This window comes from Zeus faber (assembly GCF_960531495.2).
Source record: "Zeus faber genome assembly, chromosome: 12".
NCBI classification, from domain to species: Eukaryota; Metazoa; Chordata; class Actinopteri; order Zeiformes; family Zeidae; genus Zeus; species Zeus faber.
Window position 1 is genome coordinate 23396549 of NC_137196.1, and position 24302 is coordinate 23420850.

General features: G+C 42.0%; 2 protein-coding genes across 2 annotated transcripts; both read right to left on the minus strand.

Annotated features, from left to right (window-relative positions):
- Positions 1 to 133: 133 nt before the first annotated feature.
- On the minus strand, positions 134 to 15404 carry LOC307237849 (ATP-dependent zinc metalloprotease YME1L1-like). Its single transcript, XM_080010628.1, has 18 exons — positions 15260 to 15404; positions 12770 to 12904; positions 11966 to 12146; positions 8847 to 8945; positions 8562 to 8671; positions 8077 to 8227; positions 7895 to 7978; positions 7410 to 7583; positions 7170 to 7322; positions 6845 to 6977; positions 5630 to 5692; positions 5425 to 5537; positions 5058 to 5213; positions 4806 to 4957; positions 2954 to 3080; positions 2761 to 2834; positions 2586 to 2672; positions 134 to 2444 (listed from the first exon to the last, which is right to left on the minus strand). The coding sequence occupies exons 1-18, from the start codon at positions 15290 to 15292 to the stop codon at positions 2301 to 2303; spliced, it is 2169 nt and encodes a 722-aa protein (XP_079866754.1). The 5' UTR covers positions 15293 to 15404; the 3' UTR covers positions 134 to 2300.
- Positions 15405 to 16812: 1408 nt separating this feature from the next.
- LOC307237699 (acyl-CoA-binding domain-containing protein 5A-like) lies at positions 16813 to 23652 on the minus strand. The gene is made up of 14 exons (XM_080010462.1): positions 23600 to 23652; positions 23299 to 23378; positions 22473 to 22596; positions 21771 to 21843; positions 20870 to 21017; positions 20647 to 20685; positions 20253 to 20477; positions 19613 to 19846; positions 18923 to 19014; positions 18613 to 18775; positions 18318 to 18526; positions 18091 to 18141; positions 17833 to 17948; positions 16813 to 17696 (listed from the first exon to the last, which is right to left on the minus strand). Exons 2-14 carry the CDS (start codon positions 23375 to 23377, stop codon positions 17684 to 17686), a joined length of 1566 nt encoding a protein of 521 aa, XP_079866588.1. The 5' UTR covers position 23378; positions 23600 to 23652; the 3' UTR covers positions 16813 to 17683.
- Between the last annotated feature and the right edge of the window lie 650 nt (positions 23653 to 24302).

Here is a 24302-nt window from a genome sequence, read left to right on the forward strand (position 1 = left end):
CCGATTTTGATGGGATTTCACTGCATCAAAGGGGACAATATTGGAACGGAACTTTAAAATTAAGACACCTTTGCACCTGAAAGGAAAAATGACCTAGAAAAGCGTAAAGAATGTTTTTTTATGAACCCATCTGTCTTTTGTGATTTCTTTTATTTTCCATTTTCCACCTTCGCAATCACATTGCTGTCACCTTGTCAACCAATTGCAGAGAGCCATTCAATGTTTACACAGCATAAAAGCATAACTATACATCTATGTACACTTCTTAGTTAATCTAAATCACATAAACAGCTAAATATGGGTAAATAGCAAATAAACACACAAAAAACTGAATTGTGGAAGCTACCTGTGCTGGCTATAGGAGACCCAAAGCCAAAAAGACAATTTGATGTAATAAAAGGGGAAATAGATATACATTTTCACCTGCAATAGCAGATATCACATTTAAACAAACTGGTGATTTTGTTGTTAGTTGTCAAGTCATAATCTCACTTCAATGATTGTTGAAGAAAGTCTCTTCGGTCATCTTCACTGTACTGTGCACCTTTTGTTCAAGCCTGTGTTTGTGGAGAACTAGTTATGGGAACCACTTCCTATGCTAAAGTAATGACATTCGAGAAAACTTTGGACAACTTTAAAAAAAAAAAAAAAAAAAAAAAAAAAAAACAGCTTCCAAGCCAGGGATTCTACTGGGGTCATAAATTGGCCTGGATTCACAGCTCTGGAATAAAGTCAAAATTATTCCAGGTGCCCCCCTGCCCCCCACCCCACAGAAACCTCACTCAGATCAGCAGAAAAAAAACATTTCCTTTGTGCACCTTTAAATCTTTGATCCAAAGTGCATGAACTGCTCAATGAACTTTGCCTACATTTGGTACAAGGTCACCTGAAACTGAAAACGGATTGATTGGTATACACAGTATTTAAATATATTACATATATAATGTGCAAGTACATTTTCAATTCAAACACTTAAGTGCTGAGAGGCAATTGAACTCATCTCTATGCAGGGTCCTACTTCAAAAAGGAGAACATCTACACTTACATTCATGAAAGGCCACCTTTAGAAACAGCAACCCAGCTCAAATTAAGCGGAAGGGGGTCGAATGCTGGAACTATTTCATATTATTCATGGAAAAATTGTAATCCGTCGCCGCCTACTATTGATAGCGGTGCCACCTTAAGCAACACCTCAAAGCCCAGCAATTGTAGAGTAGCCTCTCTTTAGCGATCTGCTATGAGATATACTGCTCTTTAGGGGGCAACATAAAAAGTAGACAGCGATAGAAAACCACAGCTAAGATACATTCCAAGTTTATGCTGTAGCATGTTGGACTGTATGGCTGAAAGACAGTGCATGCATCCAGACAATGTCTGTTCACTGAATGAGAAGCTATCAGCAATGTGACCAAGTCTCAACCCACCTTTACAGCACCAAAAAGGAGAACCCAGTCCAGACAACCTGATTTTCAGAGATTTACATTCCGCATTCTTACTATAAACTGCTTCCAACCCTTAAGAAATTGACAAGAGTCGTCCTTGACATCAATCAGCTTCACACACACAGTGGACCTAAGCACTCAAAGATTTAAAAAAACAAACCAAAACAAACAAATAGAAGACAGTGGACAGGTGAGTTTTATGGTAGTTTAAAGGTCACCTACTCCAGATGTTGAGATTCCACTGCTACTTCTAGGTCAGTTATAACCAAGGACGGACAGGAACCTTTTGGTATCTAAAATGGTCAATATGGCTCTTGGAGAATTTTGTTTATTGGGGGCATTCTCAGATATCTGTCGTCTTGGTAACAGCTAAAATAGGCATCTGAAAATAACCGGTGTAAGTATTGATAACGGTCCATTCCTTGTATTAATACTGCTGTCCAAGGGGCCATGTCCCTTTGAGCTCCCATATTTATTGCCATGAATAGGTGTGAATTCAGTTTCATAAACATTGTGTTGAGGGACTTTTCAGCCCCACAGTGAAAGCAGTGATTAACCTTTCCATTACTGTTGCCGTACCCGCCCTCACCATCCCAATAAATCCACTCTAAACCCAGATCATAGGACAGCGAAAAAGCAACAAAGAGTACCTAAGGAGAATAACTAGAGCACACAGGAAAGCGACCAGACCCCAGACCAAACACCCGACGACATACTTTATGTTTAAATACCATGAGCTCTGAAACCCCGACCTCACTGTTCAACTCAAACAACTCAAACTCTGACCCATCTTCTCCTCTCATTACGTCCCACACACACACCCCTAAAACCCCAGGGAGCTCCCTGGACTCCCCGGTCTCATCTGGACTCCAGGGTCTTGCCTTCAAGGACCAGCTGGATCTCCTTGGCGTCCAGTGTCTCGTACATAAGCAGAGCGTCGGCCAGGTTCTTGTGCTCCTTGGCGCGAGACTTGAGGAGGGCCTTGGCGCGCTCGTACGAGTCCTGGCGACGAAAAAAAACGACAAAACATGCCACGGGCTGGTTGCAGGACAAAATATCACAACAACGTATTGCCGTACAATGTACACACCGACAGTTGAAAGGAGCAAGTTTGTGGCTTACTTATATAAATATTGGACCAACCTTCAGTATCAACCTGATCTCGTGCTCCACCGCAGCTTGTGTCTCTGGGCTCTGCTTGGTCATGTCGCTGTACGTCATCACACCGAGCTGAAAGAAGGGGCAGAAAACAGACACATTTGTGTCGGTTAATTGCAAAACGGTTGAGAATATTACGTCTCAAGAAGATTGCACCTACTTTTTCACACATCCCAAATCTGGTCACCATCATCTTGGCGATCTTCGTGGCGCTGTCAAAGTCACTTGATGCACCTGATGCGGCAAAAAAAAAAAAAAAAAATAGATAAGAGATCAAAGAATGAACCACCAACGGTCCAATCCCAGCGGGGGTTTGTGTTCATCCCACCCCCCAGTGAGCCCAGCCGCCCTACCAGTGGTTATGTATTCGTTGCCGAATATGATCTCCTCTGCAACGCGGCCACCCATGCTAACATCCATCTGGGCGAGAAGCTGAGAGCGAGTCTCACTCCAGCGATCGTTCTCTGGGAGCATGGACACCTGGGAGTAAATGGAATGATGGTTAAGAGAGGAATAAATGAGAACGCTGTGGGGCTGAGGATACAAGGTTGAGTATCAAGAGAGAAGATGAAAAAGTTTAGGACAGGTATTGTTTACCACTAGCGGTCGACCGATAAATCAGGCCGATATTTGGACATTTTGAGGTTAACGGAATCAGCCGATGCCTGCGCTCACGACACCAATTATATAAAAATTATAATAAAAATGTTATATATAAATAAATGTTATATACATAGCGACTCTGAATATTTGAAAATGTTTCAATGCTCATTTTCCGCACCATCGATATACCGGTGGCAGCTGCGCTTCCTTGCTCTCTCTTTCACTCTGCCAGCAACACACACACACACACACAGACACACACGCACACGCACACACACACGCACGCACGCACACACACACACACACACACACACACACACACACGCACACGCACACGCACACGCACACGCACACGCACACGCACACGCACGCACACACACACGGTGTTAGCTCATTAAAGATGAAAAGTGCAGAGCCTCCATGACTGGTTTTGAAAGAAAACAGAAAAAGTGCTGTTTGGAAATACTTTGCATTTAAGGCAAAACGTAAACATAACTCAGAGAATTGGAGGTTTTATTTCCCCTCCAGACTGCACTCCGCTCTGCTCTGCTCTGCTTGCATTCCTGTGGCAATTTTACTGTCGTTATATTTTAGATCTATTTATTTGTGTCTGCGTCATCACTTGTATGAAACAAATGTTTTCAAATACACCCCAGTTCTTATTAGTTTTGGTTCGATAACGGAACAAAGCGCATAGCGGAGAGCAGATCATGCCTTCCGATCGTAGAAATCCGCTACTTCGAAGCCCATTCATGATATAAATAAATAAATAAATAAATAAATAAAATAAACACAGCACACAAAAAGGGCACCGTGGACATCAAGGGCATTCCGCCCCCCCATCCACACGAAAACCCCCCAAAACGACTGAAAACGCTCACATGAGCATGCCAGGCCAGTGGGAGGCAATAACACTTTATGTCAAACATCACAGAAGAAGATTGGGAGCATGCACATTGGGGGGCAACAACAACAACAAAAACAACAACAACAACACAGCATTGGTGTACTTTGAACTGCAGAGGGAGAGGTGGATTGAGAACTATTGTGCGCAGTGTATTTATACATGTCAGCACGGTAGTGTAATGATGGGTAATACTACTTGTAAACATGTAATTAGGCTACACTGACCAGACGTCCTGGTTTGCCCGGAATTGTCCCAGTTTCAAGCTCCCCGTTACGCACAGTGCTTTTCTTTTGCTTCATTAAATTACAGGTAGAGAGGGGGCAGAGGCTCTTGCCCGCTCCACTCAGAGCTGTCGAGTAACCACTGGTGATGTACATACTGTACAATTGCTCTGGGCTTGTTCCAGCTTGCCGACTCTTTACAAAAAAACGGGTCTGTTTTCCACCCCATCGTCTGTCTCTGGCCCTGAAAACACCACTTGGGTGGTGTGTGGCAGGTGGATCTGCTATGTCTTAATTTAATAAAAAAAACAAAAAAAAAACACAGTAAGATAATATCAAATTGCCTTTCATATGTTCAAGTGATTTCATATGGTCTATATAAGTTCTATGTTAACTATATCACTGAGTGAACTTAAAGAGGATGAATAGTGCCGGTAAGTGATGGTTAACATGTGAATAAATCGAGAATCTTACGTGTCCCAGGCTCGGTCCCCTGGGCATAATAGTGGCCTTATTGATGGGCATGGAATCTTTGGTGTAGTATGCTACGATGGCGTGACCCGATTCGTGGTAAGCCGTGATGATCTTGTTCTTTTTGTCTATTTCTGCACTCCTCCTCTCGGGGCCTAAATGAGAAGGGGGGGGGGGGGGTAATAAATATGATGGTGCCTAAAGATAGAAGAATTTCAGATACAGGAAGCTTAGCTTAGCCATTCAGCCGCTCACCCATAAGGATCTTGTCCTTAGCAAACTCCAGCTCCTTCATGGAGACCATGTCTTTTCCATCCACTGCTGCCTTCAGTGCAGCCTGGTTGACCAGATTCTCAAGGTCAGCGCCAGAGAAACCCACTGTGCCACGGGCGATAATGTTGGCCTCGATAGCTGAGACAAAAGAAAATAAGTAACGAGGAGAAAACTATATTCACACTTTTTTGGACGTGCACCTATAGATTTTAGGTTTTTAATCATTGTGTAAAAAAACAAGACTGCCATCAGTTATGGCACTTTACCCCATAGACAGAATAATATATTTATGAACCATCATATTGTTTCAAATCTAACTTTTAAGACCAGATCGGCTCAGTTAGCTCACCTGGATCAACTTTAATCTTCTTGAGGTACCAGTTGAGGATTTCCGTACGACCTTTTACGTCAGGCTTGGGGACGGTCACTTGCATATCAAAACGTCCTGGACGGACCAGCGCACTGGAGGGTAGGAAAAATGTGGGTCAATAAAAAACATTTCAATACTGACATTCATAAAAACAAAAAGGAGAAACGGGATGAGATAAACATACTTATCTAAAGCCTCTGGGAAGTTTGTTGCTCCGATGATGATGACGCCTTCATTTGGCTTAAACCTACAATAAATAACATCAGAAGAGTCATGACAGAACAGTAAAGCTGAGCTAGGCTTGGGCAATCGTGTTCCAATTGCCGATCACTGGGGGGCAGCGATCGGCGATATACGGTTTTATCGGGGGTTCGCGCGTGCATAGAACATAATGTGGCAAATGCTGTTCTCCCCATTCCAGAACTGCAGGATTTATTATTTACAAGTAAAGTATTTACACAAAAGCTTTCCGTTTACAACTCAACTGGAAGTTGACTCAAGTCCCATAGCAACAGAAAGCAACAGAGAGATGTGCGACCTGACAGTGGGGACGCACAGGTATTTTGTTTTTTTTGGTACAGTAGGGAGTAAGGACTTGGACAGTCCCTTACCTCAGTTGTGTTTTAAAAGTTCATTTCATACATGTTGTATACAAACTAAAATAGATCAAGTAAAAACACAGGCACGGGAGACTGCGCACACCGCTGTCTGGAGGAAAAACAAAAAAACTCTGCTCGAATTCTCTGAGTTAGGTTTACGTTTTTAATTTTCCATACAAGTAAGAAATTCAGGAAACAAAATACATCTAAATCTTTTTCTATGAGATTATATTATATATTGCTATATTATAATCACAAGATTTGCATATTGAGCAGCGGGTACGTGCACCTCAGCGCACCTGAGATGTCCACACACAAAATGCCTAGATGCGAAGAAGCTGGGGGTCCATACGCCTTTTCTTTGTTTTGAGCACCTGCCCCTCAAAGTCTCTGTACGAGACTGTAGACGGAAAGTGCTCACCAGTGGTTACTGGACAGCTCTGAGCGGAGAGTGGGAGAGCCTCGCCCCCCCTACACTGCAGTTTCAGAACACGGTAAATTGCACTTACACCGTTTCAATCATATTTTCCTTGCGGATAATTCATCAAATCAGTCATCTGTCATCAATGCCAATCACGATCGATGGAGTCGAATCGGCTAAGGCCTATCCTGAGCTGCACTATTTATCTTGGTTTGCAGATTATGAGACACAAAAACAAGGTTGTCAACCTTTTTCTCCCCAATCCTTTCAAATTTCTTATTAAACTTTTTTTTTTTTTTCGTTAGGTGAACATTATTTCCCACTTATTTTGTGTCATAATGATACACATTACAAAAATATAGTATATTAAGAGAGGTACCCATCCATTTCAGCCAGCAGCTGGTTGATCGTCTGTCTGGAGTAGGGGTGCATGGGAGACTCGATCCTCTTCCCACCCACGCTGTCGAGCTCGTCGATGAAGATGACACAGGGCGCGTTGGCTTTGGCCTCCCCTTAAGAGAACGTTGGGGTAAGAACTTAAAGTGGTTCATCAGGGGATTAGTTCTAATCTAATCACATCTGTCATATAAACTTTGTCCTCTTCTAATCAAATACTTTGGCTAAAGTGAAAAAAATAAAAAATAAATAAAAAGGATACATAAAAAATAAGATAAATAAGTAAAACTGTAAGAAAAGCTGCTCACTGAATAAGTTGCGGATGCGGCTGGCGCCCACCCCGACGAACATCTCGTCGAACTCTGAACCCGAGGCGTAGTAGAAGGGGACGTCTGCTTCTCCCGCCACCGCTCTGGCCAGCAGGGTCTTGCCGGTCCCTGGGGGGCCGACCAAGAGGATGCCTGGACGGAGGGACAATGAATAAGCAGTTGTGTGAAAAAGCAATTTCATGTCCATTTAATTTTCACTTTGATGTAGGAAGGTCCGACCTTTGGGCAGCTTTCCACCAAGGACAGTGAACTTCTGCGGGTGCCTGAGGAACTCCACCACCTCCTGCAGCTCGTTCTTGGCCTCCTCCACCCCTTTGACGTGTTCAAACGTTACGTTTTTCATTTGAACAGGGTCCACCGCAGAGTCCAGTCCTGATGTGGTTCGGAATCGCACTGTCCAGAATGGTTAGATTAAAGTTCGAAATATCACACCACGTACCATGGTTAATAAAATGGACGGTTAATAATATATTGTGGTAAGTAAGTAGGTTCATTTTTAGTTTTTAGTTATCTGCTGCTTCGTGAATAGGTTTTTTCATGCTATGTTATTAACAACAAACAATTAATGGTAAATTCACACTTATGGGAACAGAGCAACAAATGAGCAATTTTAGTTACCAAATAAAGAAAATGTATATATTAGTGGTTAATCAGGTGTAGTACCATCTAAAAACAACGGATGACAGAGGTACAGGGGCTTTTACCCGATAGGAAAGGTGTCTTGGCGATCCCATAGAGCCCAACCAGGAGCAACACCAGCAGGATCAGACGTGTCCTCCTCAAAGAGTCTGAACACAGAAAACAAAACTAAATACAGTACTTTGCCTTCAAAGTGAAACTGGGGTTACATTTCTAAAGAAACATGTACATCATGTGCTATATCCACCTTGTGTGCGTTGTGTCAGAGCCTGGGCCTTCATGAAGCCTTCAGCGAATCCACTCTTAAAAGCATCTTGGTGTCCGTCAGGTATGTTCTTGTTCTTCAGCAGCCTGTCCAGAGTCTCCACCTCCAGGCCCTTGTCCCGTGTCAGGAAACCCTGGGGGAAGAAAGGATTTAAATAATACACAAATGGAAGTAGGAACTCTATAGTGAAATGCTTTGGCAAGATTTGTAATCTGGAGTGTTTTAACCTGGCAAGTTATTATTGATATCAGGTTAGAACTACTGCAACATGCAGCCAATGTGAAAGTACTATCTTAAATATGCATTTTGTAAAATTTGGCGATGGCTATTTAGAAAAAAAAAAAATTCTAATTCCATAGACTATTCAGGCAAATTGTGGTAACCATTGCAGGAATTATACATTTTAGCTTCTGCAAAGATCATCTGCAATGTTCGGTCTTTAAGGAAGGCTGAATATTGCGTTTTACCTTCATGAAAGCTGGTGTGAAACCATCAGACTCTAAAGGACGGTCGAAGCCGGACTGGAGTCTTCTGGTTTTGTTCCTCAGGGTTTTAAATCCTCTGCTATGGGTCAACACTAAAAAGACATAATACAACAATTGACAGTGATTAATTATTTAATATTTATGATGTGCATGTTGATAAATGCCTCCCTATGGTATAATTTGTCAAAGTGAAATTAAGTAATTGATTTGATTTAACAGTGTTAAATGAACAATCAAAGCTCAATAGCCATCACACGACCACATTACCTGGCCAGTACTGAAGGTCTGTGAAAATGGACTGCAGAGGTGACGGATTCTGGCGACAGAAAACTGAGGGAGCAGTGGGTATGGACGCACCAGTGAACCCTGGGAAGAGAGGAGAGGAATAGTTTATTAAAAATAGTCAACCTTTCACAACATTATCATGTACTGCTTTATTGGCAGAAAGTATCTTTTGGAGAGACTTGCATCATGATTGGGAACCTTTGTACACATCCAGCTATCATACCATTTTTGATGGATTGCACCATGGGGACCAGAGCAGAGACCATGGGGACCAGAGCAGAGAACCCCCAAGCTCCCGGCAGGCTCCGAGTCAGTCCAAAATCGGCCCAAGTCGGTCCCCACTCCCTTCCGCTGAAGGGCCGGTGCGCCCCCACACACCAGCAGCATGGATAATCCATGCTGCCGGTGCTTCACGCTGCTTCTACTGTAGTGTTGGGGCATTCATGAATGATCCGATCATTTTGAACGGCTCAAAATACTTACCGTATTTTCGCGACTATAAGGCGCATATAAACGTCTTTTTTTTTCCTCAAAATGTGCGGTGCGCCCTATGTGTGTTGTTACTGCGGACGTTGTTGAGACCACCATGAGAACGTTAAAGGGGGAAGTGTGGGCGTGGATTGTGTATAAAAGAACAGGTATGTGCTTTATGCAGAACATTGTTGTCTTAACAACCCTTAAAATGGCAAAGAGACACGCCTATGAAGCACAGTTTAAACTGAAGGCTATCAGCTACGCAGAGGAACATGGAAATCGAGCAGCCGCGAGAGAATTCAAGATTAATGAATCGATGGTTCGCAAGTGGAGGAAGATGGAAAACGAACTGCGACAGGTGAAGAAGACGCAGCTGAGTTTCCGCGGACATAAGGCGAGGTGGCCCGAGTTGGAGGAAAGACTCGAGCGGTGGATCATCGAGCAAAGAACGAGTGGGGCGAGCGTTTCGACGGTCACTGTTCGACTAAAAGCAGTAACGCTAGCGGAAGAAATGAAAATTGAACATTTTCAAGGAGGTCCGTCGTGGTGCTTTCGTTTTATGAAACGGTGCCATTTTTCCATCCGGACCAGGACTACAGTAGCGCAGCAACATCCGGCGGATTATAATGAAAAGCTGGCGAGCTTCCACTCCTACTGCAGCAAACACATCGCCGACAAACGCATCAAGCCAAGCCACATCACCAACATGGACGAGGTGCCGCTCACTTTCGACATCCCGGTGAATCACACGGTGGAGAAGAAGGGGACCAGCACGGTAGCGATACGCACAACGGGGTATGAAAAGGCGTCGTTTACTGTTGTGCTTGGCTGCCACGCAAATGGACAGAAACTGCCGCCTATGGTGATTTTTAAGAGAAAGACTTTGCCTAAAGAGACTTTTCCAGCTGGAGTCGTTATTAAGGCAAATGAAAAGGGCTGGATGGATGAGGAGATGATGAAAGAGTGGCTGAGGGAGGTGTATGTAAGGAGACCAGGTGGTTTTTTCCACGCATCACCATCGCTGTTAATCTGTGACTCCATGCGTGCCCATCTCACAGCCGATGTGAAAAACAAGGTGAAACAAATGAACGCTGTGCTTGCTGTTATTCCGGGAGGTCTGACAAAGGAACTTCAACCGCTCGACATCGGTGTGAACCGGCCGTTCAAAGTAAGGCTGCGAGCGGCGTGGGAGCGATGGATGACCGACGGAGACCACAGTTTCACGAAAAGTGGAAGGCAGCGCCGGGCAAGTTACGCCACAGTTTGCGGATGGATTGTAGATGCTTGGGCTAACGTGTCTGCTGGCACTGTTGTTCGAGCTTTCGCAAAAGCCGGCATCATTTCCGAGGAGCCGCACGGCACGGAAAGTGACTGACAGCGAAGAAGGGGAAACTGGCATGTCTGATTTAGCGCAGCTGTTTAATTCAGAAACAGAGGATGATGACTTCGATGGGTTTGATTAATACTTTGTAATAAATACATGAATAAAGCACAAACATACTCAGTTTTGCTCCCGCTCTATTTTTAAATACGCAGTAGAGGTATTTAAACGTAGTAGAGGATATGTACCGGTATATAAAACCCGCGCCCTATAATCCGGTGCGCCCTATGTGTGTGTTAAATACAGTAATGGCACACATAACTGAGACTGCGCCTTTTAGTACGGTGCGCCTTATGGTCGTGAAAATACGGTATTATTATTATTTTTTACATTTTTATGCTGCTGTTTGTTTAAGTTGCTGTTTCCTCTACTGTTTTATTCCCAATCACACTGGAACAACGTCGAAAGTGATGCACCAGGAAAAAAAAGGGCATTTTTCCTGACAATGGGAAAGGTGTCAATCGCCTATGTTTAATGGGTTCAACACTCTTAATGTGGTGTGAAAACTGTATCATAGAAGATGAGGCACCAGGAGTTACAGCGTGTGCATAAATGTTCATGTTTATCAATTGAGAAATATCATCTCAGTGTAAAGTTTCCTTGGAGTGAAATTCATATAGAGGGTGAGTTGAGAGCTCTGTCTAAACATGCAGCAAGTGTTGCACTTTGCCCTTCTTTCCAATGCAACTAGCTTGCACAATTCCAAAGCAGGGACTCTGGAAGTGTTGCAATGCGTACTCACTGAGGGGCCTATTTTGATGGATGAGATCATGGCTTCCTGAGACACAAATATCTCAACTTTTAGTATGCTAGAAGTGCACAAGTCACAACAAAGTACAACAATGGCCACACAGATCATTCATCTCTTTCCCTATCCACCCGACAACCTTATATATTTCTTCATGGTTTCTTTGCCTTCTCTCTTAGCCCAATGGGTGAATCACAGTAATGCAACACACATCTGATGATGCACCTAAAACCTCAGTTCTTGTTCTTGTGACAGGTATTTAAGCATCAACAGGAAAATTGACAAAAAAACAACCTTGATAACTTGCCATCTATTGAATCAAAATTGTTTTTGATTGGAGTGGGAAACAGTACTTTGCAGTACTTTGTTCTACGTTGAATAGGATTGTGCAGCATGATAATCCATTACTTAAGCTAAATTCCATTACTAAACTTTGTGTCAAGTCCTGGTTGCTTGGCGCAACCACAACATTTTAAAATTGTGTCACTCAGCCCTTACCGTGCCTGTTGTAGAAGAAAGAGTGTGTGGAGAGATAGGAGGTCCTCCAGGCCGTGGGGCTGGTGGTGGACAGGGGGGCCTGTTCTTGCTGGTCGAGGCGAGGGAGCACATTGTCCACGAGCTCACTTAGCTGCTGGACTCTGAGGTCTGAGAGGCCAAGCTCCCGTAAGCTCCACATGGGCTACTCAACACACACACACACACACACACACACACACACACACACACACACACACACACACACACACACACACACACACACACACACACACACACACACACACACACACACACACACACACACACACACACACACCCTTCAGATTAGTTGTGTATTATTCTTTTGTACAAAAATATTCAGCAAGATGTTTTCAGTACGAGTCAAGAGGTTCGGGCAAGACTAAAAAAAACAACACTACGAATGGGTCTATTCTAAAACTGGTATTGACAGGTTAAATAACTGAACAAAATAAGGTATCAGTATCAGAGAATATCTCTAATACAGAAATCCAATATCAAGAAATATAAACATGCCAGAAATTATATAAGAGATTCTGTTGTTTATACTTCGATGGATGTTAGATGTAACTAATGGACAAATAAAATCATTATATCTCAATCGTTAAGTTCTATTGAAACCAAACTGTCGATGACATAATTGTCAAAGTCTATATTATATCTTCCATAAAAGTAATGGACCAGATGGATACTGTGTATCAGTCAATTAACAATGGTAGTGAATAGTGTTTACATTAATTTAAAATAAATACACTGTTCCTGAACACAATCACAAAGTGAGAGTACCTCTGTATAGTGTGGGTCTGATTCGGGGACATGCTCCTTGTGTTTCCTAGTTTTGGCGGTGGAACTACTGCAGCTTCCCACTGAGCTCTTCAGAGAGTGGAGCACGTTGATCAGATGGCTTAGAGGGACAGTGATCTGTATGACATATGCATCAGGACAGCAAACCCATCAAATATTAATAGCAGACCTGCAATCTGTGGGAAAATATTTTCAGTACTACAATAGTGTAACAGGGAGTCTCTGTGGCATTTAAGTCACTGCAGCTAAATGACTTCATCAGTTATTCACATCGTAGCCGTCTCGTAACAAAGCCAATCACTTTGTATGCAAGCTACTATGGCTGAATATATACAGTATACAAACTCATCTTATTCAGACAAAAGTCTGACCTGCAGATTCTGATTTCCGATCTGCTGTACGCAAATGAAAAATACATCATGGGATCTGATCATGCTGCAATTTTCAGTTATCACAATGGTGAGCTTGCTGATTTTGACACTGTTTATTATTGTTCATTATTCACTATGGAACAATAATAGAACATGAAACTGTCACTGAGTTCCAATAAAATAAAATACAACAAGGAATGGTCACTGAGTTCCAATAAAATAGAATATGGGACTGTCACCAAGTTTTAGTATAATTTAACCTGTAACTCTCAGTGAGTTTTAGTACGATACAACATATAACTCACATGGAAATGTCCAGTTCAAACTTCAAATTAAAGTCTCTTTCACTTTAAGTGCAAATATACATTTATATTACATTCATACGGTACTTCGCAAATAAATTGAATCATTACAAAAAATAAACAAATAAAATAAATGGCCGACTCCTCCTTCGCTCACCGTGCGTTAAGCCAGGTGAATTAAAACGAACAACTCGTTTTACTGAGAGCGTCGTCAAGAACCGAATCTCAAAGAAAGAACAAAACTTTTCATCACGAGCAGAGCTCCGCGGGGACGGCAATAGATACACAGTCTGCACAGTGTTCGAATATTGTCAGGTGATAAATAAATAATTGCTCTAATCTTCTTTGCTTATGTTGAAGTACCTCCGAACAGCTGATATTTTCTTTCTTTCATTCTCTTTTTTGAGCATCAACTACACAATAACGTTACATTGGTATTTGGTTTGAGCATTGGTGCATTTAAATGACTACAGTACATGGGCACAGTATCGGGCGAGTAAATTTGTAAAAAAAACAAAGACTATTTGTATGGCTTTGCTCAGTCAGCCAGTCATCGCAAGCGTTCTTCGACTTAATGAGCCATGTGATCGGCCGACTACCACAGCAGCTACTTGCCAGCCAATCACCGCAAGCATTTTTTTAAATTTAATGTGATGTGTGATTGGCCCACTATCACAGCAGCAGATACAACAGTCTGTTAAAGGATAGGTTCATTTTTCAAGTCTGTATGAAAACAGTCAAGTGTCCATATGGATGTCATTCTGCAGTATTGGCTATTTTCTTTAAAATTACACCACTCAAATACTCCATTGTACAGTTTTGTACAGTTATTTAACAAATATTTCAATCATTTGAACAGTTTCAAAATGTATTTGTGTAAAAATAATTTGGATGGGGAGGAGTGGTGGCATTTCATGCAACTGAATGCGTAAAATGTGTAAAACGGATGATTATATGTACTGCTATTATAACAGTTTGCTTTAGGTCAGATAGCAAGGTAAGTAGACTGGAATAAATAAAAACATTTCTTTCCACAGCACTTCTGACATATGTACAAATATTTGCTTGGATTCCCCTCCACGGACAAGCATGAATGTCAGTATAAAGTGAGTTGGGCTCATCTATAACAGGTTAGTTTAACTGGCAAGTACCATGGTAAGCAGCAGGTTTACCCGCAGATTTAGCCTAATGACGTCATAAAAGAGTCTGGCGCAGACCAACTTGCCCCATTTTGACAATAACAAATATGGATGAACCAGAAAATGTTTATGTTCAAATTAAGACCTGGTGAATTCTAATTTCATACTTTTTAGTGACTTTTGTGCCTAATCCTTCTAAAAAAACGCATGTATATAAATTAAGATACTATAACAAGACTTTTTTCAGGATCTGCAAGCACTGTGGTTACATAACCAATGTCAGCTTTTACGCATTGAAAATATGAGCAACGTGTTTGCCTTGGATAAAACACAACAAGGTCACTAAGCACTCAAAGCTGTTAAGCTCCATTCTAGTGATGTGAAAAACAAACAACATGCAGGAGAGATTAAGCGCCAAGTTGCGTGTTGGCGCAGTTGTTGTTTTTTTATGTTAACCAAAGTCGCCGGTGTAAAGTAGACCAATATTTAAAAATCCAAATAATACAACGTCCATTGGCACGAGTATTCAATTGTTTAACAACCACTCCATCGCACGGCCGAATGTTTTGGGTTTTTTTTATCATGCTAACTGGCTAACTAGCAGTTTGCTAGCTCGCCTGACCCCTGTGGAAGCCAAACCCAAAACACGGGCTCTCCTACCTGCGGCTGGACGCTCATCGACAGGGAAAACATTTTCTTTTCTGTTAATTATCGGTGACACGACACCGCCGTCGGGCTCCACGCATACACGACCCGAAAACCGAACGCCGCGTCCGCCCCCAGGTCGCCGCTCCGCCTCCTGTTGTTGTTGATAGTAACAAACCGACGAGCTCCTTCCGGCTGGTGGGACCGGAAGTGCTTGCACGCCACTCGCGATGAACCGGATATTGCGGGCGAACTATTTTTTGTTGTTGTTTTAGATCGCGGTGTTTATTTTTTTTTAAATACTACAAATCTATCGATCTAGCTTATATAACTCAAGAATTGCTTTCTTTTAATTTTATTTATTTTTTAATGTATATATTTTTTTATTTCCAATCCATTTATTTATTTATAAATGTATGTATGTATGTATGTATGTATGTATGTATGTATGTATGTATGTATGTATGTATGTATCTATGTACGTACGTACGTATATATGTATATATGTACATATGTATGTATGTATGTATGTACATATGTATGTATGTATGTATGTATGTATGTATGTATGTATGTATGTATCTATGTACGTACGTACGTATGTATGTATATATGTACATATGTATGTATGTATGTATGTACATATGTATGTATGTATGTATGTATGTATGTATGTATGTATGTATGTATGTATGTATCTATGTATCTATGTACGTACGTACGTATGTATGTATATATGTACATATGTATGTATGTATGTATGTATGTATCTATGTAGGTATGTACGTATGTATGTATATATGTACATATGTATGTATGTATGTATGTACATATGTATGTATGTATGTATGTATGTATGTACGTACATACGTATGTATGTATGTATGTATGTATGTATGTACGGACGTATGTATGTATGTATTTAAACTTTTTTTTCGATCAAATAACGTCACATTTCCATATTATTGTATAATCGATTTAATCCTGATAATATACCTAAAGCATTATACACATTATATTACAATAGGTAGGTCAGTATACTGTAAATGACCGTAGACGGGGTGGGTTATATTCAAGATTAAAGAGGTTATTTGTTATACTGTATATACAACCTCCACTACTCCACTGTGCTTATAGAAGGAACCATATTTCCTATGTTGATATAAATAGGATAATAAAGATTTATTCTCTAGATTAACCCAAAAATATAATGCAAAGATAAAGTGCAGTAACATATTAAAAGTTTGAGACCAAAGAACTATTGCCCAAGAGAAATAAGCATGCTCATTTTCAGGCTTGGAAATGTTTGACAAAAGCTATCCATCTATATCTATATCTATATCTATATCTTATCTATATCTATATCTATATATATATATCTATCTATATCTATATATATATAAATTATTATTATTATTATTATTTTTAAAGGCAATAACAAACACATGGTCTCTGGAATACCTTTATTGCATTTGGAACAACACAAGTGTCTTGGGTACATAATCAGAATGGTTTATTAATTAATATATTATAGTATTGCACCATCAGCATACACTGTTGTCCTTCCTAACCTCAAATAACTAACAAATGGATGTCACACTTGGCATGCTATGCAAGGGCAATATTAAGAAAAAAAAGTCTACCAAAACGCATTAAGATTCAAATAAAATAAAATAAAAAACCTTTGCGTTATATCTTTTATAATGCATTACACTTCATATATATATTGCTACAACTCAAAAATGTTTTTTCCATTACTGTATGAAATAATATAATTTTCCCAAAATTACCATAGTTGTTTCCTCAAATGTCAAATTTGGTCCGAACAAAGATTTCCCTGACATTCTCCTGTACTCCAGATCAACACAATAAAAAGCTACAGTGAGACTTGTTTGTTGTGAAATACAGTCATATTTTACAGTAGTTCTTTATAAATATATTGTGCAAAAGGGTTCTAGATAAACATTTGGAATAAAATTAACTGAACCAAATGATCACAATTAAATAGTTATCAATATTAGCGCAAAGAATAGATAATCCTTCATTCATAAATGTAACTAATCAAGCCCCTTAGCTACAGCATGGCCATGATCATGATACAAGCTTATTTCAAATAAAACTTGACTAATTTATGTGACGTTAAGCTTCTGTTGAACAAGGGACACTTGAGATAATTCAAAAACAGAATATAATCCTCTCCTACTGGGCCAACAGCAATGAAACAACTCCAAGTTTCCACCTTTCTAAAACCATTGTCACACCCGAGATCCTACATTAATGGACTGTATAGTGGTTAATTTAGTTTTAAGGCTAATTTTGAGCATACATTTCTCTATTGTAGCATATCCATAACAAGGCTCGAACAAAAGTGCAGCTATTTCAGCAATGTGGGTGGAACCAGCATTGATGTGTTGGAGATTCAGGCAATTCTCACTAAATTCAGCTGATTTTCCTACAAAAAAAAAAAAAGGGAGAAAACCCAGAGTCAGTACTCAAATGTTGCGTTCGGAAGTATAGTAGGCTGGGAACAATATTAAATACGTGCCAATACCGGTGACTACATGAATGCATTTACTGTTTTTTCTCACCTCCTCTTCCGCAGTAAGTAGAGCTGAATTAACCAATGGGCGATGAGAGGCCAGACGGTCACGAAAAACGCCGTGACCGGAGACACGCTGAAAGGCCACCACGACAGTCTCTGGATCTACAGAATGTAGACGTAGAGGAGGCATATGTCAAGTGGTGACATGACAAAATGGATAAAACCGTCTTAAAAATTGAATTCACAATATATACATGTTTTCACAAGATGTACAACTATAGAAACAGGTTCTATCATGTATCACCTTTCTCACGAGTGGTAAGACTTCTTCCTGTCTTGGCGAAGGTGAGCTTGACTGAAAAAACGGAATTAAACAAACCCATTAAATCAAGCTGTCGTCGGCTCAAAGGGATCAGTTCTGAAATTAGTCCACTTTTCTGAAATTGGATCAGATCGACGGCCGCGGAACCGGTTTGATATCGACGCTCTGCGCCAGCCCGGAGCGACCCGGCGGGCGGCGCTCTTTTTCACCTGTGAGACGGTCAGGACCTCCAGCGTGTGCAGCCTGTGCAGCACGTCGGCCATGTCGTCCTGCAACCGGAGCAGCGCCGCGGCGATCTGCTCGTGGACGCTGTCCCTGACGGCGGCCCTGGAGCGTCGGCTCTGCGTGGCACAGCAGCACGCAGCCTCCACGCTGAAGCACAGCTGAGAGCCGCAGGGGATCCTGGAGGGCTGGGACACTGAAACAGGCATCATAGTTTGAGGAAACAACCGCCAAACCACGCGTCGGGAAGGAATGCGCGCCGCTGCAGTAGTGGGTTCCTACCTCTCCCCGTCCTCGATGACGAGGCTGGACCAAAACCGACATCGAGGAAAGGTGCCACAGTCTCCCCTCCGTTGGATGTGGCTTTAGTTTCACTCCAAAGCTCATTTCGCCTCACGGAGGTTGCTCTGGATCCGGAACAGTGGGCTTTCGAGAGTCCTGACCCCTTTTTTTTTTTGGAAACAGGGGAAGCCAAGGCGTTTGTCTGAATGACCCTTTTACGTGTGACAGAATATTTTAATTCTTCAGCTTTCTACGTCATATTGTCCTGGAAAAATAAAAGTGCACCAATGCTTGTGAGTGGATGCTTCACCTCTTCCATGGCTAGATGTTCCATGGAGTCACAAAATTCTTCGTTATCCGAGTCTGTCGCTCGATGGTTGTTGTCGGGAATGATATTGTGATCTTCAACATGCAGAATACAGCAGGGTAAACACAAAATAATGCATTAATGCAATGCATAATGTATTCATTACCTATTGGCACTTCACAATACACTAAAGGTTAACATGACTTTGGCCACTGTGTTTAAAACTCCTTAACTATGTGTTCCATCTCTTCACCATTTCGGCCAATTCAACATGCAGCCCCAAAAATCCCTTGGAGAACCAAAGTTGCACTGCCTGCATATTTTTTTAAGGGCGCTTGGGAGGTCAAACTATTGCCGCATGTCTCCGACATTTTGTGTCATCCAACCCAATGTAAAATGATATGGCTGCAATTTTTCTTACTCTATTGAAAACTATATCGATTGATAAGGTAAGCTTTTTTTATTATTTTAGTGCACCATGTCAATATCCACATGCCCCAGGGAATAAATGCGACCTACAGCCCCAATATTCTTGTAGCGTGCTGACATCAAAATACTCTGCTTGTGAATTGGCCCTTACACTCCAGTCTGGAGCGGGAGAAAATAACCATAATGTTTTTGTTTTCACTCAGCAATTCACCAAACTGATGATGAACTCTATACTGTGCGGCAGCGGAAGGGCTGAGGGCCTACCACCGAGGCGTCCATTCAGGTGGAGGTAAGAATGTCGCTCCGCGCAGGGCTCGGCGGAGCAGGCCAGCTCCTCCTCCTCCACCTCGCTGTTCAGGGAGCTGTGCGTGCCGTTGGCGACGGAGGACACGCTGGGCTCCGCGCTGCTGACGGAGCCCCTGGCGTCGGGTCTCCGCTTCCCCTCCTCCGCCCGGAGAAGCCTCGGGCCGGGGCTCGTCCTCTCTGAGCAAGAGGCATCTTGGGGAGGGGGATAAAAATTCTGATCAAGAGGAAATATTCCAGACCCTGTCGAAGGTTATTTTCAAGTGAGCAGAGGGGCTGGACTCGGGAGTTGAGGTTCTTCACGTCGTACGAGAACTACGACACGCCGAGTGAAGGAGCGATGTAAGCATAGGACAGCACTTGCAAGGCACTTTATTCCCAGGAATCCCACTGCAAAGCATATTTTGTAGGCTACCGCCCAACGTGTCGCTGCTGTTCCGGGATCTGCCATTGATTTCTTCAATGGATTCAGGCAGCTTGTCCTGTTTTGTATCACGCGAGATCTGAGAAGCCTTCTTTTCGCTGCCTGGGCACATACATAAAGTGTCGGATTTTGGAACGGGAAAAGGAACTAACCGCTACTACTAACTACCGGAGGTACCTTTCTCTACATCTCCGTCCGTCTCTTCCTCATCCTCTCCGTCGTCCGTGTTGTCCCCTTCGTCGCAACTCTCCTCTTCGTCGTCTGCCTCCGAATCGCTACTCTCCCGTTTTCTGACCCTTTCGCTATTCTCTCCGTTTTGCTCTCCGTCCTCGCCGCTAACCGCCGCGCCCAGAGAGTCGCTCTCTCTGCCGTCCTGAATATCGTCCCACAAATCCCCGTAACCTAGACGGCGAGGGTGGAATAACCGGGATTATTTCTTTCTATCCAATCACGAGGAGTGAATTGTCAATCTGTGCACAAACAGAGAAACCACATTACAGTGTCTGCCACAACAACTGACCACAACTACCCAGCAAACATTCTAGAGCCAAGACTAACGGCAAAGACTTGCCTTCCATTCGGGGTTTCACAAACAGCTTTATCAACTCGTCTGGGGAAAAAGAAGACATGGGAGAAGCCAAATGGTAAAAATTAAAAAAAAAAAAAGTTACTGTTTTTTTTTCTCCCGATCGAGGATTAACAGCAGCAGCGCCGACCAAACCCCCCGCTTTTTCTCGACGGATCTCGCGTCCGCGAACGTGGAGGGGCCGCTGCGTTTTCCCCCGACGGCCTACCTGCTTTTTGGGCGAAGGGCCGGGTGAAGGCCCTGGCGTCGACCTCGTTTTCTTCGTCGTCGCGCCCCCCGTTGACCTCCGCGTAGAAGTTGCCGAGCGTCTCCACCAGGTCCGACACCTCGGCCGAGACTGGGATTGTCTCCAGGATCTGAGTGTGAGAGAGAGAAAAAAAAAAAAGAGTTTACATTTTGTTGTGCGAAACATTGTATTTTCAGACTTAACTGGGACTGTGGCCTCCTAGAACCCTCCGAATTATAAAGAAACGTATATCCCGTAATAAGAACTAAATAACTAGCTTTCTTGTATTTTGTTTGCTAATTCATTCAAATCCATTCAAATTGGAACGGTGATTTGGGTAAGTGGTTAAATAAACAAGTTGCACCCAGTGGAAGAAGGTGGTAATTATTCCTTAATTTATTTATTTATTAAACAAAAGGAGTGATGTTGGCTGACATCATTAGTGGGAGCCTTCCTTCCTTTTTTTTTTTTTTTTTTTTTTTTTTTTTTGCAGTTTTCAGGTTGAGTGAGAGAGTACGTGCTCTGTATGCACCATGCATTCTTTTATTTTTTGGGTTAGCCACCATTTTCAACCGGTTTGTATCGTGCATCTTCTTTTTTCTCTGACAATGACTAGAGGGTTCCGTCTCAAAAACATCCTTTAGCACACGTCCTTCAAACACGCACTAATGGTGCCTCTCATTTCCTCGAGGGACAGCACAGACTCTCGGAAAAATAGGAGGGCAAAGGCGAAGCTCAAACGGAAACAAAATTGTTCCAAGTAGCCTTTGCTCCCTTTAACTGCTGATAAATTAAAATTAGGCAGGAACCAGGAAGGAAGCAAAGGCTTTGCACGCCTTGGCGTTGCCTACGCGCAGGGTTCATTCAGAGCGGAACAGTTTACCAGCTGGATGTCATCGACATAATTCATCATGGCTTCCTCCTTCGTCATATCCCCCAGAGAGCTCCAAGAATCCCTGCCCACAGCAAAAAAACATCAGTAAAATGTGTGAGCAACAACAGCAGCAGGGGTAGGGGGGAAAACACAACGGTGGCCGCCGTGGATGCATTATCGCCCCAAAATGATCGCGATCCGCTCGGCACATTCTAGTTGCCTAAGGACAACTCAGTCCGAACTCCCATGTTATCTGTCGCTCATAACTTCGATCTGGCCGCGCTACAAAGACGGCTCAGGGGGATATCGATACTTTTCAATTAACACCGCCGTAACCCCCAAAGTGCAAGGCCCCTTCTGCTTTGTGTTCCGGCACAAGAAGGCTTAAATAATTAATGCAGAGATATTTCACTGTCATTTTCGTACCCCCTTACCTTGGCTTTTTGGTTTCTCAGAAAAATAACCAACCCTCCCCATGAAGTCATTTTTACGCTTGTAGAACCGGGGCTCATATTTAGAGGTGGTAATGGCGCAACCATAAGATGTGAGACAAACATAATGTCATTTAGCAGTCAGTATATTTTGTCATAATATCAAACCGCTGTATATCACCGCTCTGTCTCCGATGCAGCGTGCAGTCCACAGTTATGAAGTTAGAAATATAGGAACCGATACAAGAGCTGGCTGTATTAGGTATGCACGTATTATTACCATTTGGCTTTCCCACGACTGTCCCAGAAGCCTGTTGGTCGGGGGATGTTGCACGGTCCCAAGGTGGCCTGCTTGTAGTAACTGTAGAACATCAGCATCATGTTGTCGGACGGCTGGTAAGGCCCTGGAAAATCATCGGGGTAGATAGGTAATTTTTTTTCAGGTGACAAAGCTCAAACTAAATAATCAATGTTAATTATAAGCGATGCATGTATATATGTACTTTGTTATTGTTGTGATGTGACTGAATCTCTTCATCCGCTCTATACCAATAGCTTTTTTCAACAGCCAAGACATTTCTATAATACACTTCTACTGATAGGTCAATACAGGTCCCTCACCACACCACCACACCACACGCTGGCTGATTAAGATATAGACCCATCCAATGTTATCCACGACCATAATCGTGTATTTATATTATAAATCATGTACAGAGATCCCCCAACTATTTTCATATTGATATTCATAACATATTTATACCCGGTCCTTACTGTCACATAGCCCATGTCATAGACTTTCTTTTTTTTGTAATGTATCTTTTTATCTTGTGCATACAGCACATTTGGGATATTCTGTAGGCCTACCTATTGTATTTCTTTAGGCTGTTAAGCATTATTTTCCTATAGTTCTCGTCTGTCTGTACTACAGTGCACATTAACATGGTGAAGTCCTTATATTTGGCCCAATAAACCGATTCAGATTCTAATGCAATGTAATAATAATAATAAAAATAATAATAATCATAACAAAGAAATTGTTTTTATATAATACAACAGAAGATAATTATAGAATAGAATAGAATAGAATAGAATAGAATAGTTACCGTCTTCGGGTAAACTCCGGATCACTCTGACTGCGGCATCAAATTTCTCCTCCAGGCTGGATGTGTCCTGCTGCGCCATGCTGAGTCCAATGACAGGAGGATAATCCCCACATCTCCAATTAATACGAAGCGATCAACACGAGGACCAACTCGTTTTTTCGTTGTTGTTTTTATAATCATAAAATAAGCACGGGAATACCCTTGAATGCATCCGGGTGCAAATCTCATGGGACTGTATTTTAAGCCCATCCAGACGCATCCCAGATCAGCACGTATAATAAGCAGGCTCCATTCTATTTACCTGTCAGACCTCCCAGGGAGGTGTTTTCATCTGGGTGCGTAGATTTGGGACGATGTCACCGGAAAGTGCATGTCCCACCGGGCGCTTTTATGCAGCTTTGATTCGTCCCATGTCTGCGGCATGCACGCAAAGCAGGCTGGAATTCGGTCAAGGATGAGCCACACGGTCAGCGTACGATCTTTAGGTGTTTCAGGGAACTGTAGTTTTCTTGGACAAACCCTGCTCAACTAGTGGGGAAATCACAGTGCATAATCCTACAATACCCATAGACGCTCCTCGGGGAGGGGGATTTAAAACCCAAAGCTTTATGGGAAATGTAGGGTGCGATAGGAAAAAAGCAAACCCGTCACGAATGACATGACTACTAAAGTAAACAATATAGTTGTTTTATTATATCATATACAAAACGTGGGTTGTATGAAATAGGACCTTAATGTACAAACTAGGAATTATCAAACACTGTTATAATAATGGTTATCATTATGCTGTTTAGAAAGAGATGTTATGATGCTATAATAAAAATTATAATAATAATAATAATTACTATTAATTACTATTAATAATAATAATAATAATTATTATAAATATACATATAATTATAACAATAATAATAATACTTATAAATATAAATATAATTATAATTATAACAATTATTATTATTATTATTATAGCATCATAACATGTCTTTCTAAACGAATATTTT

Coding starts and splice junctions, on each gene's coding strand:
- LOC307237849 (XM_080010628.1), bottom strand. CDS start 15,292: ATGTTTTCCCTGTCGATGAGCGTCCAGCCGCAG. Junction 5,538..5,629: donor TTCCCAGAGGCTTTAGATAA/GTATGTTTATCT, acceptor CCTACCCTCCAG/TGCGCTGGTCCGTCCAGGAC. Junction 4,958..5,057: donor TAAGGACAAGATCCTTATGG/GTGAGCGGCTGA, acceptor CTTCTCATTTAG/GCCCCGAGAGGAGGAGTGCA.
- LOC307237699 (XM_080010462.1), bottom strand. CDS start 23,377: ATGGCGCAGCAGGACACATCCAGCCTGGAGGAGAAATTTGATGCCGCA. Junction 21,018..21,770: donor ATGTCGATGACATCCAGCTG/GTAAACTGTTCC, acceptor TCTCACACTCAG/ATCCTGGAGACAATCCCAGT. Junction 20,686..20,869: donor GCCCTTCGCCCAAAAAGCAG/GTAGGCCGTCGG, acceptor CTTTTTCCCCAG/ACGAGTTGATAAAGCTGTTT.